Raw genomic sequence first — 13,918 nt, forward strand, 5'->3', positions numbered from 1 at the left:
AGTATGGCTAATCCTACTGCTTAAAAAAAAAGCTGCCAAACTTTCCATACAGAATAATACATAAGTACCACTAGTTGTACAGCAACACACTGCATACTGTGATAAACAGAACTCCATAGATACTGCGAACTTGTACTAGCGGACCTGAATTTAGCTGCAGATTCACAACATTGGAGGGCAGCTCTGCAGCAGCACAGTCTGAGCTGCGTTATGCCTGATTGTGCTGCCGATTCTCTGCAGAATAAGGAAGTAATGTCTGCGCATTTCTGCCATGGAGGAAGCATAATCAGACAACCTGGATGCAATGACAGCAGCAGGCCCCGCCCCTGTGCCGTAGGACTGCAGCTCCCGGTATGCTGTGCGTTGCTGTAGTCCTGGATACAATGACAGCAACAGGCCCCGCCCCTGTGCCGTAGGACTGCAGTTCCCGGTAGTCCTGGATGCAATTACAGCAGCAGGCCCCGCCCCTGTGCCGTAGGACTGCAGTTCCCGACATGCTGTGCGTTGCTGTAGTCCTGGATGCAATGACAGTAGCAGGCCCCGCCTGTCAGCACTCAGCAGAGACGTGCGGCAGGTCACACGTGTGTAGACACAGCAGTCAGTGCTGTACAGAGCAGACAGTGCTGCGGAGATGTCGCTGCAGGTGGCGGTGCGGGTTAGCCGGGCAGTGCGGGGGAAGCTCCCGCTCTCCGCTATGAGTGTCCGGACGCTGCACACCCCTGCAGTCCGCTCCCCGGGCAGAGGTCGCTCTCCCTGGCTGCTCGGAGCAGCGGCTGCGGTGGTGGCTGGACTGGCGGCGGGCTTCTCCCGGCTGCAGCGGGCAGAGATGGCGGCCCGGGTGGAGGAGGAGGACGAGCTGTCCCGGCGCTGCCAGCACTTCATGGCTCCCCCGGTGACCGAGCTGAGCGAGCTGCGGCGACACAGCGGGGAGATGACCAGCCAGATGGAGCTGATGATCATGGAGACCCAGGCGGAGGTGTGCCGGGCACTGGAGGAGGCGGACGGGGGAGCCACCTTCACTGTGGACCGCTGGCAGAGGACGGAGGGTGAGTGACACTGGCCTCAATTCACTAAGCTTATCTCCTGTCTCTAATAACGTTTCTAGAGTTATCACCATGGTGATGAGGCATGTAGTATTCAGGAAACATTTTACATCAGGCAAACCTAAAGTTAACTCTTCAATCCTTAAAATAAGTCCAGAATTCTAAAGGCTGTTAATTAACAGGCTGTTAATTAACTGCGTGTGAAAATAACTACAGAGGAGGTAACTTAGGAGCCCAAAATAAAAATTATGATTTTTGAAGGCACGGAGGATGCCATCCGCGCCCTCCGTGCAGTTCCTCCGTGCAGTTCCTCCGGGTCCCCGCTGCTTTACTCTCCTCCGCCACCCCCCCCGGCTGTATCCCGACCCCACAGCCCAGGTCGGGCTCTCTTGCCTCCTCAAAAATGGCCGCTGGGGGAGGCCCTAGAGCTTCGCAGCCGCGGCCTCCTCCAGTGGCCATTTTTGAGGCGGCAAGAGAGCCCGACCTGTGGGGTCGGGATCCGGCCAGGGGGGAGATTAAGCAGCGGGGACCCGGCGGAACTGCACGGAGGGCGCGGATGGCGTCCTCCGTGCCTTCAAAAATCATACAGGTACGGAACTTTTTTTTTTACATTTTGGGCTCTTAAGTCCTTTAAGGAATGAAGAGATAAGATAACTCTCTCACTGTGCTGTGGCAAGTTTTCTCTTGCCTTAATATCTCTAGCATGATCTTAGTGAATTGAGGCCATTATCTCCGCTGGGCGAGGGACCTGATCATCCCTGCTGGGCGAGGGCCCTGATGTGAGTGAAGACTGTGCCTGATCTCCACTGACTAAAATGCACTTATCTATTTACCTCCACCACATATGTACTTTGTGCCAGATGTGGACCTCACCTCGTGTCATGACTTCTGAACACTGACCCCCCTTTCCCCAAACCTAATAACTGTAGAAACTTCGCAATTACTGGCTGCTGGACATTGACACCTCCCAATCTGCTCTGACTGTAATGTCAGTCCCCCCATTTACCAGGTGCACTGATCTCCAACCTCTCCTGATACTAAGTCTTCCCCCTACGAGGTGCACTGACCTCTGCCTTCATCTTTACAGCATTGCATTGCGGGACTTAAGCTGGCCCGATTTGCCGCCGTTTTGACAGCAGATTCGATCACTGGGATCGAATCTGCTGCCAATCGTTCCCGCAGCACGCCGAATTTCGATCCATTTCGTCCGATCCCGTCGATCGCTCCGTGCGGAAATTTACCGTCGATCGCCCGCGGGTAGGGAGCGCGTCGCTAGCGGCGTTCGAGTGCCCGACGACCGACGCAATAGAGCCCGCATACATTACCTGCTCCGCCGGCGCGACTCCAGTCCCCCGGTCACCGCTGCTCTGTTTTCGCCCTGGTCTCCAGGTCCGGCATGCCTCACTTCTTCTAGCCCGGCAGGAAGTTTAAACAGTAGAGCGCCCTCTACTGTTTAAACTTCCTGCCGGGCTAGAAGAAGTGAGGCATGCCGGACCTGGAGACCAGAGCGCAGACAAAGCAGCGGTGACCGGGCGGGGGCAGTCGCGCCGGCGGAGCAGGTAATGTATGCGGGGGGGGGGGGGGGGAGCGGTGGCGGCAGCAGCAGCAGCACCACCACAACAGATTGTGAACGGTTTCAGGCTGAAATCGGTTCACAATCTGTTTGCAGTTAAGGTAGCCATACGATCCTTCTCTGATCAGATTCGATCAGAGAGGGATCTATCTGTTGGTCGAATCTGATGGCAAATCGACCTGTGTATGGGCTACCTTTAGTTACTTTACTGTCTCTGATATTTGTCCCCCTCTACTGTCTGCTAGACACTGACCTCCAACCTACCCAAATCTGATGTCTGCAGGCAGCAATTGTCCCTTCTTAATTTCTGGATCTTCCCCATCTTCTTTCTACTGGAACCTTATCTCTCTCCAACCATACACTGTCTGTGGAACACCGATCCCCAGCTCTGTACTATCAGTCGGAGGCAGACAGTCACAGGTTCCTATCACATGTTTGATCACTGTTGCTTGTAGACACACTAGGTATGTAGAAACTGGATAGACCAGCACCCAAATGGGGACAGACGTGTGCTAGAGTGGATAGACCCAGTAGCCCTAGGTGGGTCACGTAGAATCCAACACGAAAGGTTCACAGCACCACGTTAGTGATATATAGCTCTTTTATTGATTAAAAAGACTAAGAGATAGCCATAGCTATCTCTTTGTCTTTTTAATCAATAAAAGAGCTGTATATCACTCAGGGCTGTGGAGTCGGGGCAATTGTGGGCACCCAGAGTCGGAGTTGGAGTCGTGGTTTCGGAAGCTGAGGAGTCGGAAGATTTTTGTACTGACTCCACAGCCCTGATATTACTGACGTGGTGCTGTGGACCTTTCGTGTTGGACACACTAGGTATGGTCAATGAGATGCAATTGGTGCAGGACTACAACTTTTGTATGCACATTATGCAGCTTAAAAATTGATCGATCGAGTCACGTTAAGGTGAGATTCAACTAGTGCCATTTGTTTGTGAACGGCATACCTGCATGTGTGTACTGTATTTTTGGGACTTTGCAATCACACCAAAAATTAGTGCAAGCACTCAAAAGCAACTTTTGCAATCATCCTGTGCATTTTGTGATTTATAGTGCGATAGGACCTCTGACCTGATCCTGAAGTGCATCAGTTTTCCAGCCATTGGAGGTCAGTGAGCCCCATGTCGCTAGCCTCCCCACCAATCTGCACCTGCTCTGTTATTGTTAAACATATCTGAAATGTGCAGAGAGCATTTAATATGTCATCTATTCCTGCATTTGCAAAACAGTGGCCAGGCCTGTGTGCCTGCATAGCTGTAGGGTGACTTGTATTGCTCTATGTACAGTGCTGGCCTTTGCCCCCACTGTGCCTCCTACCTACAGGCTGGGTGAAGCAGAGTTATGTCATAAGTGTTATAATAAGGAAAACTTTGCAGTTTTGTGATTTAAAGCAGACATGAAGATAAAGAAAAAAAAAAGTTTCACCTACCCCGGGCTTCTGCCAGCCCCCTGCAGCTGCCAAGTGCCTGCAAAGTTACCAAATGATCCTCTGTTACCCCACTGCGGCTCATTTTTGCTTCTGGCAGTCGCTGTCCACTGTGTCTGTGTGGCCCTGGCCGCGCGTGTCCTTGTTCACGCTCCCGTTGCTGGGAGCGTACTGTGCAGACCAGGGCTGTGGAGTCGGTACAAAAATCTTCTGACTCCTCAGTTTATGAAACCACGACTCCGACTCCAGGTAACCAAAATGGCCCCTACTCCTTAGTCTAATATTTAACAGGGCTGTAGATTTTGTACAAAAATCACCCGACTCAGACGCCTCAGTTTATGAAACCACGACTCCAACTCCGGGTGCCCAAAATTATTTAGACTCCTCGACTCCGACTCCACAGCTCTGGCGCAGGCGCAGTAGAGATTTTTGCCCACATAAAATGACGAGGGCCGCATTTGGCCAGCGGGCCTCGAGTTTGACACCTTTGGTGTAAATCCAACTGCCAGCTTCGAGAGTGTCAGGAACAGATGGATCATTCTTTTTAACTATGTCTAGTTGTTGTTTCCCCTAAGATTATTTTCTTTTAGCTTCCTCTGTAATGGTGTAGATATCCCCTCTATCAGACATGATTGGGTGGCCTCACCGCTCTGAGCTCCCTGTGGTGCAGCCTAGACAAGCCATGCATTACAGGAAGTATGGGTCTGGCCACTTTGCACTGCAGTCTCTTTGTCCCTGTGTCTGGCATTGTATACATCGTCACATTGCAGCAAAGAAATTCTAATTCCTAATCTTTATGGGAAAAGCTGCTTAAAAAAAATGCAGCTTTTCTTTTTAGCTAAATGGTATTTAATCATAGCTTGTGAGTGAATGCATGCTCTATACTCTGTGCAAAAAGATTAACTAGCATAAGTTTTGATTAGCTAAGACAATAGACCCTTATTCCATTTAACATATCGGTATATTTTATCGTATTAAAGGGAAACTCAACTGAATAAAAAAAAAAGTACGAGATTCCCTCTTCCCTCTAGAGCTATCGATAGTCCTGATAGTTTTTCACCAGAAATTGATCAAAATTATAATTGCACCCATGTTGCAGTATCAGCCTGTGGGAGATTTCATCAGGGCTGTGGCGTTGGTACAAAAATCATCCAACTCCTCAGTTTATGAAACCACTGACTCAAGGTACCCAAAATAACTCCAACTCCTTAAGCTGGCCACTAACGGTCCAATTTCTAGCTAAAAATCGTTCGAGCGATCAGAAATTCGGATCGGATTGGTTGTAAATAATCCCCATTGGTGGACGCAATCGATTATAAACGAGTGAAAAAAATGTCGCCCGAATGAATTTTCGTCGAACGAAAATTTGGATTTTCCTGGTGGTTGTGATAGATAGGAAGAAATGATTGGTTAGTTGATGGTGTAGTGAACGATTTTTCGTCCGATCAGAATTTCTGATCGCTCGAATGATTTTTTGCTAGAAATTGGACCGTTAGTGGCCACCTTTAGTCTAATACTTACCAGGGCAGTGGATGTGGTACAAAAATCATCTGACTCTGACTCCTCAGTTTATGAAACCACCGATCCAACTCCAGGTACCCAAAGTTGCTCCGACGCCACAGCCCTGGATTTAATCCTAATGATTGAATCACATGGTCACCTTTAGTGTGTGGATGCCAAATGATGTGGTTTCTTTATTACAGATGTGAAGTAGTCAGTGGAACATTAGGGAGCTTTTTACCATTTGGAATGTTTGTGCCGCCTGACCTGCCTTTAGCCCTGTGTTGTGATTGCAGGTGGAGGAGGCATTAGCTGTGTTCTGCAGGACGGCAAGGTCTTTGAAAAGGCCGGGGTCAATGTTTCTGTGGTGCACGGCTACCTATCGGAAGAATCCATCCAGCAGATGAAGAGTAGAGGCAAAAACCTGAAAACCAAAGATGGTAAGTGGACAGAGGTGTTTATATTATTATTCAGTATTCCTTATACATAAAAAGGATTATAATTTTAAAAGCTCAGAAGTGGATGGGGAGCGGCAACCTACACACAGGCAGGGAATCCCCGATGTCTTGGCGGGTGCGCAGTTCGTACCGGCGGGCTTTCATAAGTTGGGGATTCCCTGCCTTTGGGTAGAAAAAGTATATTTGGCAGCAAATACGGTAATTTATGACTCATTTTACTCCGGAAGAAATGTACTTCTTATTTATGTGTTTACATTTATTTTAAATTTGAAGATTTTTTGCGACAATGGTCCTTTAAAGACCTGTACACACAATCAATTTAGGTTGGCCCGAAATGATCATTTGAGTTTCATGCATCTAAAAGTGTATACCATGCACTTGTTTGTTATCGGATATGCTGGAATTCATGCTCGATCTCTATTTGTCTGCAATACTGCAGATGCTCACAGCACCCCGTCACTCATCTGCTCTTCTCCCCGCTCCATAGAGCTGGACATGTTGTTCGGTTTGTAGACTGGGCCCCTCCCACATAACAGTGGGCAGCATGGCAGCGTAGTGGATAACACTCTCGCCTTGCAGCGCTGCTTCTCCAGTTCCAGCCAGGGCACTATCTGCCCGGAGTTTGTATGTTCTCCCATTGTCTGCTTGGGTTTCCCCCAGGCACTCCAGTTTCCTCCCACATCCCCAAAACATCCAAATAAGCAAATTGGCTTCCTCCTAATTTAGCCCTATACTATGGTGGACATGTGACTGGTAGTATTAGATTGTGAGCGCCTCTGAGGACAGTCGGTGACATGACTATGTATTCTGTAATGTGCTGCAAAAGATTCCAGTGCTATGTAAATACATAATAATATGGTAGGACGTTAGACTATAATTACGGTAGGATTAGGTTGTGATTAGGTTGTGAGCTTCTCTGAGGACAGTCAGTGACATGACTGTGTACTCTGTAAAGTGCTGCAGAAGAGGTCTGTTCTATATAAATACTAAATAGTAATGCTGATGTTTGACTATTGCATTGTGGGACACATTCTTGACTTGTTTTTAGTGCAGTTCTGTAGTGTCACCACAGGTTCACTATCAGACGATCTCTGTACACTGTTCAAGGATACCCCTGCTGTATGATTTAACATATTACTTCCTTTATTGCTGTCTGGAGAGCTCTTGTATGCTATCAGAGCCACTTCTGCTGGGTTTCCTCTACCACCCCTCCATAAAGGTCTCCGGAGACTCACTCAAAATTTATTGAGTTTTTTTTTCAACGCTTTTCCCTGTGCTTTGCACTTAGAAAAGCACTTTTCTAAGCGCTTCGGCAGAGCGATTCGTTTTTTGCACTTCCTGTCATCAGTCAGGAAGTGAACTCTCTTACCCGGAAATGAATAAATACAATGTATTTATTCATAGAAGCGCTCTGGAAATCACTATACAAAGAGCTTTTTCAAGCGCTTTGCGATTCTCCTATACCTCCCATTAACCTCCTTGCCGGTTATCCCGAGCTCAGCACGGGGTAACCTGCGCAGGAGGATCTCTCAGGCCCCGCTGGGCCGATTTGCATAATTTTTTTTTGTTACAAGCAGCTAGCACTTTGCTAGCTGCTTGTAACTTCCGCTCGCCGCCGATGCGCCCCCCCCAGACCCCTGCGCAGCCTGGCCAATGAGGGCCAGGCAGCGCTGAGGGGTGGATCGGGATTCCCTATGACGTCCCGACGTCGATGACGTCATTCCGCCCCGTTGCCATGGCGACCGGGGAAGCCCAGCAGGAAATCCCGTTCTGAACGGGATTTCCTGCTTACTCCGATCGCCGGAAGCGATCGGAGTGACTGAAGAGCTGCCGCTGCTCAGCGGCTATCATGTAGCGAGCCCTGGGCTTGCTACATGATTTTAAAAAATAAATAAAGTGCTGCGCTGCCTCCTTGCCGGGGGAATTAGACCGGCAAGGAGGTTAAGCAAAATTGCTCAGAAAATGGTACAGGCAGCGCTTTGCTGATCGGCTCAGAATCAAACCGCTCTGATGTGAACTCTCTCATAGGGAATCATTGCAGAAGCGCTTTCAGGGCGATTTTGAAAATCGCCGGCACTTAAAAAAAAAAAAAAAAAAAAAAAAAAAAAACTCCCTAGATGTGAACAATACCTCTCATTACATAATTGTGTTCCTTTCATATAGTTTATAGGGCTTTCCTTAAGCCAAATACTTTTTTTGATTTGTTTTAATACCCGCCCTATAAACAAAACAAGCCTCCCCCACCGCTTCTCCAGCGCCTAGGCACTCTGAGACCCATATAGCAAGGGCTTATGGGGAAGCTCAGTCTGGGCAGGAGGAGGAGGAGGAGGAGATGGTGTTACTAGCGAGAGATTTCAGAGGGAGGAGGGGAGGGGAGTGAAGTCTTTACAGGCTGAGGGCTGGAGATGCAGAGCAGCTTGCCTGTGTATAATGAATGATCACAAGCAAAATATGGCTGCCCTCATTGTATGCTTTTTCAAGCAGCAGGGACAACCATACTATCCCAGGGCAAGAACACGTATATAAGTAGATAAATAGCATATGTATTGTACTGTCCACGTATTGATTTCAGTGAATTTTATATAGTAAATAAAGAGAATTCTGTTCTTGGCAATTGTCTTCTTGATTCTCTCGGACTGAAGCCAATCCAGATGTCATTTCCTCACTAAGGCCTGGTGCACACCAAAAACTGCTAGCAGATCCGCAAAATGCTAGCAGATTTTGAAACTCTTTTTTTCTTATTTTTCTATGGCGTTTTGCTAGCGTTTTGCGGATTGCTGCAGCGGATTTCAGTATAGTAGATTTCATATACTGTTACAGTAAAGCTGTTACTGAACAGCTTCTGTAACAAAAACGCCGGCAAAACCGCTCTGATCTGCCGTTTTTCAGAGCGGTTTGCGTTTTTCCTATACTTGACATTGAGGCAGAAACGCATCCGAAATCCAAAAAATGCCTCACCCCGGCATTTTTCGTTTCTGCAAAACGCCTCCCGCTCTGGTGTGCACCACCCCATTGAGATACATTGACCAAGCGGATCCACAGCCGCAAGCGGCTGCAGAAACGCTGAAAAAGCCGCTCGGTGTGCACCAGCCCTTACTTTTTTTTTTCTTTTAGAAATTCATAGTTAGTTTGCTTTGTAAACACGTGAGCACTGGAGATTATCAATGAGATGCAAATATTTCTGAATTTATGCACATTTTCTATGCAAATATATGAAATGGACTTAATTTAAACCTGGGTGGGACTTGATTGGTCCATTTTCAAGCTGTATATATTAGCATAAAAATTTGCATAAACTTCAAAATATTTGCATATCATTTATCATCCCTAGTGAGCACAGCATAGATCAGATTTCAGCAGCTCACTGAACTGCCCTCAGCCAATCAGTGAGTAGCAGGAATGTGGGAGGGGTGATGACAAGCTTCCGTCTCGTTGGCAATGGCAAAAATAGAGCCAGGCTGACTAAGGCCCAGTGCACACCAAAAACCTCTAGCAGATCCGCAAAATGCTAGAGGTTTTTGAAGCAGATTTCAGAGCGATTCTAGGCATGGTTAGAGAAGTTTTCTAAACATGCCTAGCGCTTTTTGGAGCGTTTTTGTGTAGTAGATTTCATATATTGTTCCAGTAAAGCTGTTACTGAACAGCTTCTGTAACAAAAACGCCTGGAAAACCGTTCTGATCTAGCGTTTTTCAAAGCGGTTTTCCACTTTTCTATACTTTGAGGCAAAAACGCCTCAGAATTCTAAAAAAATGCTGCATCCCCCAAGTTTGTGTTCGTGGAAAAATCTACCTGCTCTAGTGTGCACCATCCCATTCAATTTCATTAGCCAACCGGTTTCCCCCATGCATGCGTTTTAACCACTTCAGCCTAACTGGATGAAAATTTTCGTCCAGTTAGGCTGCGCACACTCCCATTCCTGAGCCCCCCCCCCCCCCCTGTGCGCGCCCCCGCTGCTGGCCATTAGCCCAGCGATCAGTGAAAGGGATTATAAATCCCTTTCACTGATCTGACCCCCCCCCCTCCCCCCCCGGAGAAAAGCCGACAGCGTCTCTTCAGACGCTGCGCTTTTCTGAGCTCTGATCTTCTTTCTTCTTCCTGGGAGCGAGATCGATCGCTCCCAGGACTTTTTGACTGTGGCCAAATAGCAACCTACACCAAAAACACACTTTGTATAAAATAAATACATTTTTAAACATGAAAAATCCCCTGTTTACCTCCCACACCAAAAAATACCCACATACAAGTTTTAATTAAAAAAAAAAAAAAAAAAAATACAATAATAAAAAACAAAACAAAAAAAAAAACAGTTACCTAAGGGTCTGAACTTTTTAAATATTCATGTCAAAGGAGTATATCAATATGATTTATTAAATTATGGGCTTCTAATTAGTGATGGACGCAAATTGAAAAAATGCACCTTTATTTCCAAATTGAATATCGGCGCCATACATTGTGATAGGGACATAATTTAAATAGTGTAATAAGCGGGACAAATTGGTAAATAAAATACATAGGTTTTAAGTATGGTAGCATGTATTAATTTCAAACTATAATGGCCAAAAGCTGAGTAATAATGATTTTTTTCCATTTCTTTCTTAATATTCCTGTTAAAATGGATTTACAATAAATTAATTCTCAGCAAAATGTATCACCCACAGAAAGCCTAATTGGTGGCGGAAAAAACAAGATATAGATTCATTGTGGCGAGTAGTTATAAAGTTATTAGCAAATGAATGGGAGGTGAAAGTTGCTCAGATGCAAAAAAATTTCAACCCTGTAGGCTGAAGTGGTTAAAAAACGCTCCAGAAACGCTCTGGTGTGCACCAGCCCTGAGAGAAGATTTATTACAGCAGAAACTGTTCTGAATAGATTGGAGTGCTTGCAATGCAGGTAAGGTTTCAGGCTGCATATTAACCATTTCAGCCCACGTGTATTTTTCACCTTATGCATAAGAGCAATTTTCACCTCCCATTCATTTGCCAATAACGTTATCACTAATTATCACAATGAATTGATCTACGGTATATTGTTTTTTTCCGCCACAAATTAGGCTTTCTTTGAGTGGTACATTTTGCTAAGAATTATTTTTTTCTAAATGCATTTTCACAGGAATATTAAGAAAAAAATGGAAAAAAATTCATTATTTCTCAGTTTTTGGCCATTATAGCTTTAAAATAATACATGCTACCAAATTTAAAACCTATGTATTTTATTTGTCCCAGGTTATTATTACACCATTTTAATTATACCCCTTATACAATGTATGGAGCCAATATTTTATTTGGAAATAAAGGTGAATTTTTTCATTTTTGCATCCATCACTATTTACAAGCTTATAATTTAAAAATGTTTGTAATATACCATCTTCACACAAAGTTCAGACCCTTGGGTAACTATTACTGTCCTTTTTTTTTTTTTTTTTTTTTTTTTTTTTTTTTTTTTTTTTAATTGAAAATTTCATTTGGGTAATTTTTTGGTGTGGGAGGTAAACAGTTAATTTTAAATGTAGTAATGCGTTTATTTAAAAAACAAAATGCATGTAGATGTAGTTTTACAATTTGGCCACAAGATGGCCACAATCTGTTTTTTTTGTTTTGTTTGTTTTTTGTTGTCCTGGAAGCGAACGCTCTCACTTCCAGGAGGCATAAGGAGAATGGGATTGTTTATTTTTATTTATTTATTTTTTATCAGAAAGACGGCAGGTTCTGAAAGAAAACAGTCGGTCTTTCTACCGGGGACTAAGATCAGTGTGAATGGGAACTATGTTCCCATTCATGGATCTCCGGGCTAACGGCAACACGGGCGCATGCGGGGGAGCGCGCAACAGCAGCTGTCTGGACGTGACAATCACGTTCAGGTGGCTTAAATGGTTAAACATAAAGCAGTGGGTAAACGGAGTTTGATTTTGTGGCTAACAATCTTTCTTGAAGAGTGATTTTTGTGATCTCTGTACAGCATGATGGATGTGAATATGTAACCGACATAGACAGACGATGGTCTTGGGTAGCTGGGTGAGGTAACTCCTATTTGTCTGTGTGCTGTTTCCTGTTCTTATGTTCTTACCTCATGTGTCAGGATGTTGAGGAAGAGGCCACTGTCTCGGCGGTTACGTCTGCACTGACACAATATTCATTCTGCAGGATCAGGCAGTGCTGAGCAGTCTAAAGGTGCCCATTAACAGTACCATTTTTTTTCCTCAGATGCAGTCATTCGATCGGATTGTTACGATTGCACAGAAAAGCATGCAGTATGTGGAGGAAATCGATGTGAAACCAATTCTATGGGCGATTGGAATGTAGAATTTTGTTGATTGGAATGTCGGATTTTACAATGGTATCTGAAGAGAAAAAGGGCCATAATAGACCTCTTTATGAGCCCAATCGATAATTACCTTCCGATTACTTATGCTGGGCATACACGGGTCGATCCCCGCTCGTCCCCGCCGGCGGGGATTGAGTAGGAAATCTATCCGGGCAGGTCATCGGACCTGTCGGATATTATCAATCGAGCCATCAGGCTCGATTGATAAGGCTGCACAACTCCTGTGTATGCCCAGCATTACAGTCCTGCAAATCTGATAATCTGATTGATTGTTCTCATCTGAGGACATAATTGTACCCTCAATGGTCACCTTTAGCAGGAGGAGGGATGCATTGTAAAGTACACTGATAAAACGCAGCACTGCATGGAGCAGACTGTGGTAAAGGCACTTTTCCCACACATTGATGTCCATCCACTAATATTCCAGTAGTATGGTAGCGTTTGTAGTTTTAGCAAAGTATTATTTGTTGTGTACAGATATTTTACCTATATATTTAATGTTTTTCTTTTTTTTTTCAGGGAAATTACCCTTCTGTGCTATGGGAGTCAGTTCTGTGATCCACCCCAAGAACCCCCATGTCCCCACCATCCACTTCAACTACAGATACTTTGAAATCGAGGAGGCCGATGGTAAGAGAGTGGACAGAACATCTTGCTACTTTACGTCATGTGATCACATTTTAAAAGCTGCAGGCTCCTCTTGCCACACATGAATGAAGGCGTAGTGGTTAGCGCGCTCGCCTTGCTGCACTGGGTCCCTGGTTTGAATAGCAGCCAGGGCACTATCTGCACAGAGGCCTGGTGCACACCAAAACCCGCTAGCAGATCTGCAAAATGTTAGCAGATTTTGAAACGCTTTTTCTTATTTTTCTGTAGCGTTTCAGCTAGCGTTTTGCGGTTTTGTGTAGCGGTTTTGGTGTAGTAGATTTCATATATTGTTACAGTAAAGCTGTTACTGAACAGCTTCTGTAACAAAAACGCCGGCAAAACCGCTCTGAACAGGCATTTTTCAGAGCGGTTTGCGTTTTTATACTTAACATTGAGGCAGAAACGCATCCGCAATCCAAATAAATGCCTCACCCCGGGAGTATGTGTTTCTGCAAAACGCCTCCCGCTCTGGTGTGACCCACCCCATTGAGATACATTGACCATGCAGAAACGCTGAGAAAGCCGCTCGGTGTGCACCAGCCCAGAGTTTGTATGTTCTCCCCATTTCTGTGGGGGTTTCCTCCGGGAACTCTGGTTTCCTCACAGATACCAAAAACATACAGGTAAGTTAATTGGCTTCCCCCTAAACTGTCCCTAGACTACGATTCATACACTACATACATATGCAGACATCAAACCAACAAACGTTGATTCCGGTGATACCTTTAACCACTTAACATCTCAGTCGTTTTCAGCTTATGCATCCGAGCAATGTTCACCTCCCATTCATTAGCCTATAACTTTATCACTACTTATCACAATGAACTGATCTATATCTTGTTTTTTCCGCCACCAATTAGGCTTTCTTTGGGGGGTACATTTTGCTAAGAGCCACTTTACTGTAAATGCATTTTAACAGGAAGAATAAGAAAAA

The 13,918-nt window shown here is 45.4% G+C and overlaps 1 protein-coding gene across 1 annotated transcript in view; it reads left to right on the top strand.

Annotated features, from left to right (window-relative positions):
• Positions 1-485: 485 nt before the first annotated feature.
• The window catches only part of CPOX (coproporphyrinogen oxidase), a 34,703-nt gene continuing 21,270 nt past the window's right edge, over positions 486-13,918 (top strand). Inside the window, exons 1-3 of the mRNA XM_068270632.1 lie at positions 486-1,046; positions 5,853-5,996; positions 12,856-12,966. Coding sequence (XP_068126733.1) covers positions 632-1,046; positions 5,853-5,996; positions 12,856-12,966 — 670 coding nt within the window. The 5' untranslated portion in view covers positions 486-631. The remainder of the gene's footprint in view (positions 1,047-5,852; positions 5,997-12,855; positions 12,967-13,918) is intronic.

This window comes from Hyperolius riggenbachi, chromosome 2 (assembly GCF_040937935.1).
Source record: "Hyperolius riggenbachi isolate aHypRig1 chromosome 2, aHypRig1.pri, whole genome shotgun sequence".
NCBI lineage: Eukaryota > Metazoa > Chordata > Amphibia > Anura > Hyperoliidae > Hyperolius > Hyperolius riggenbachi.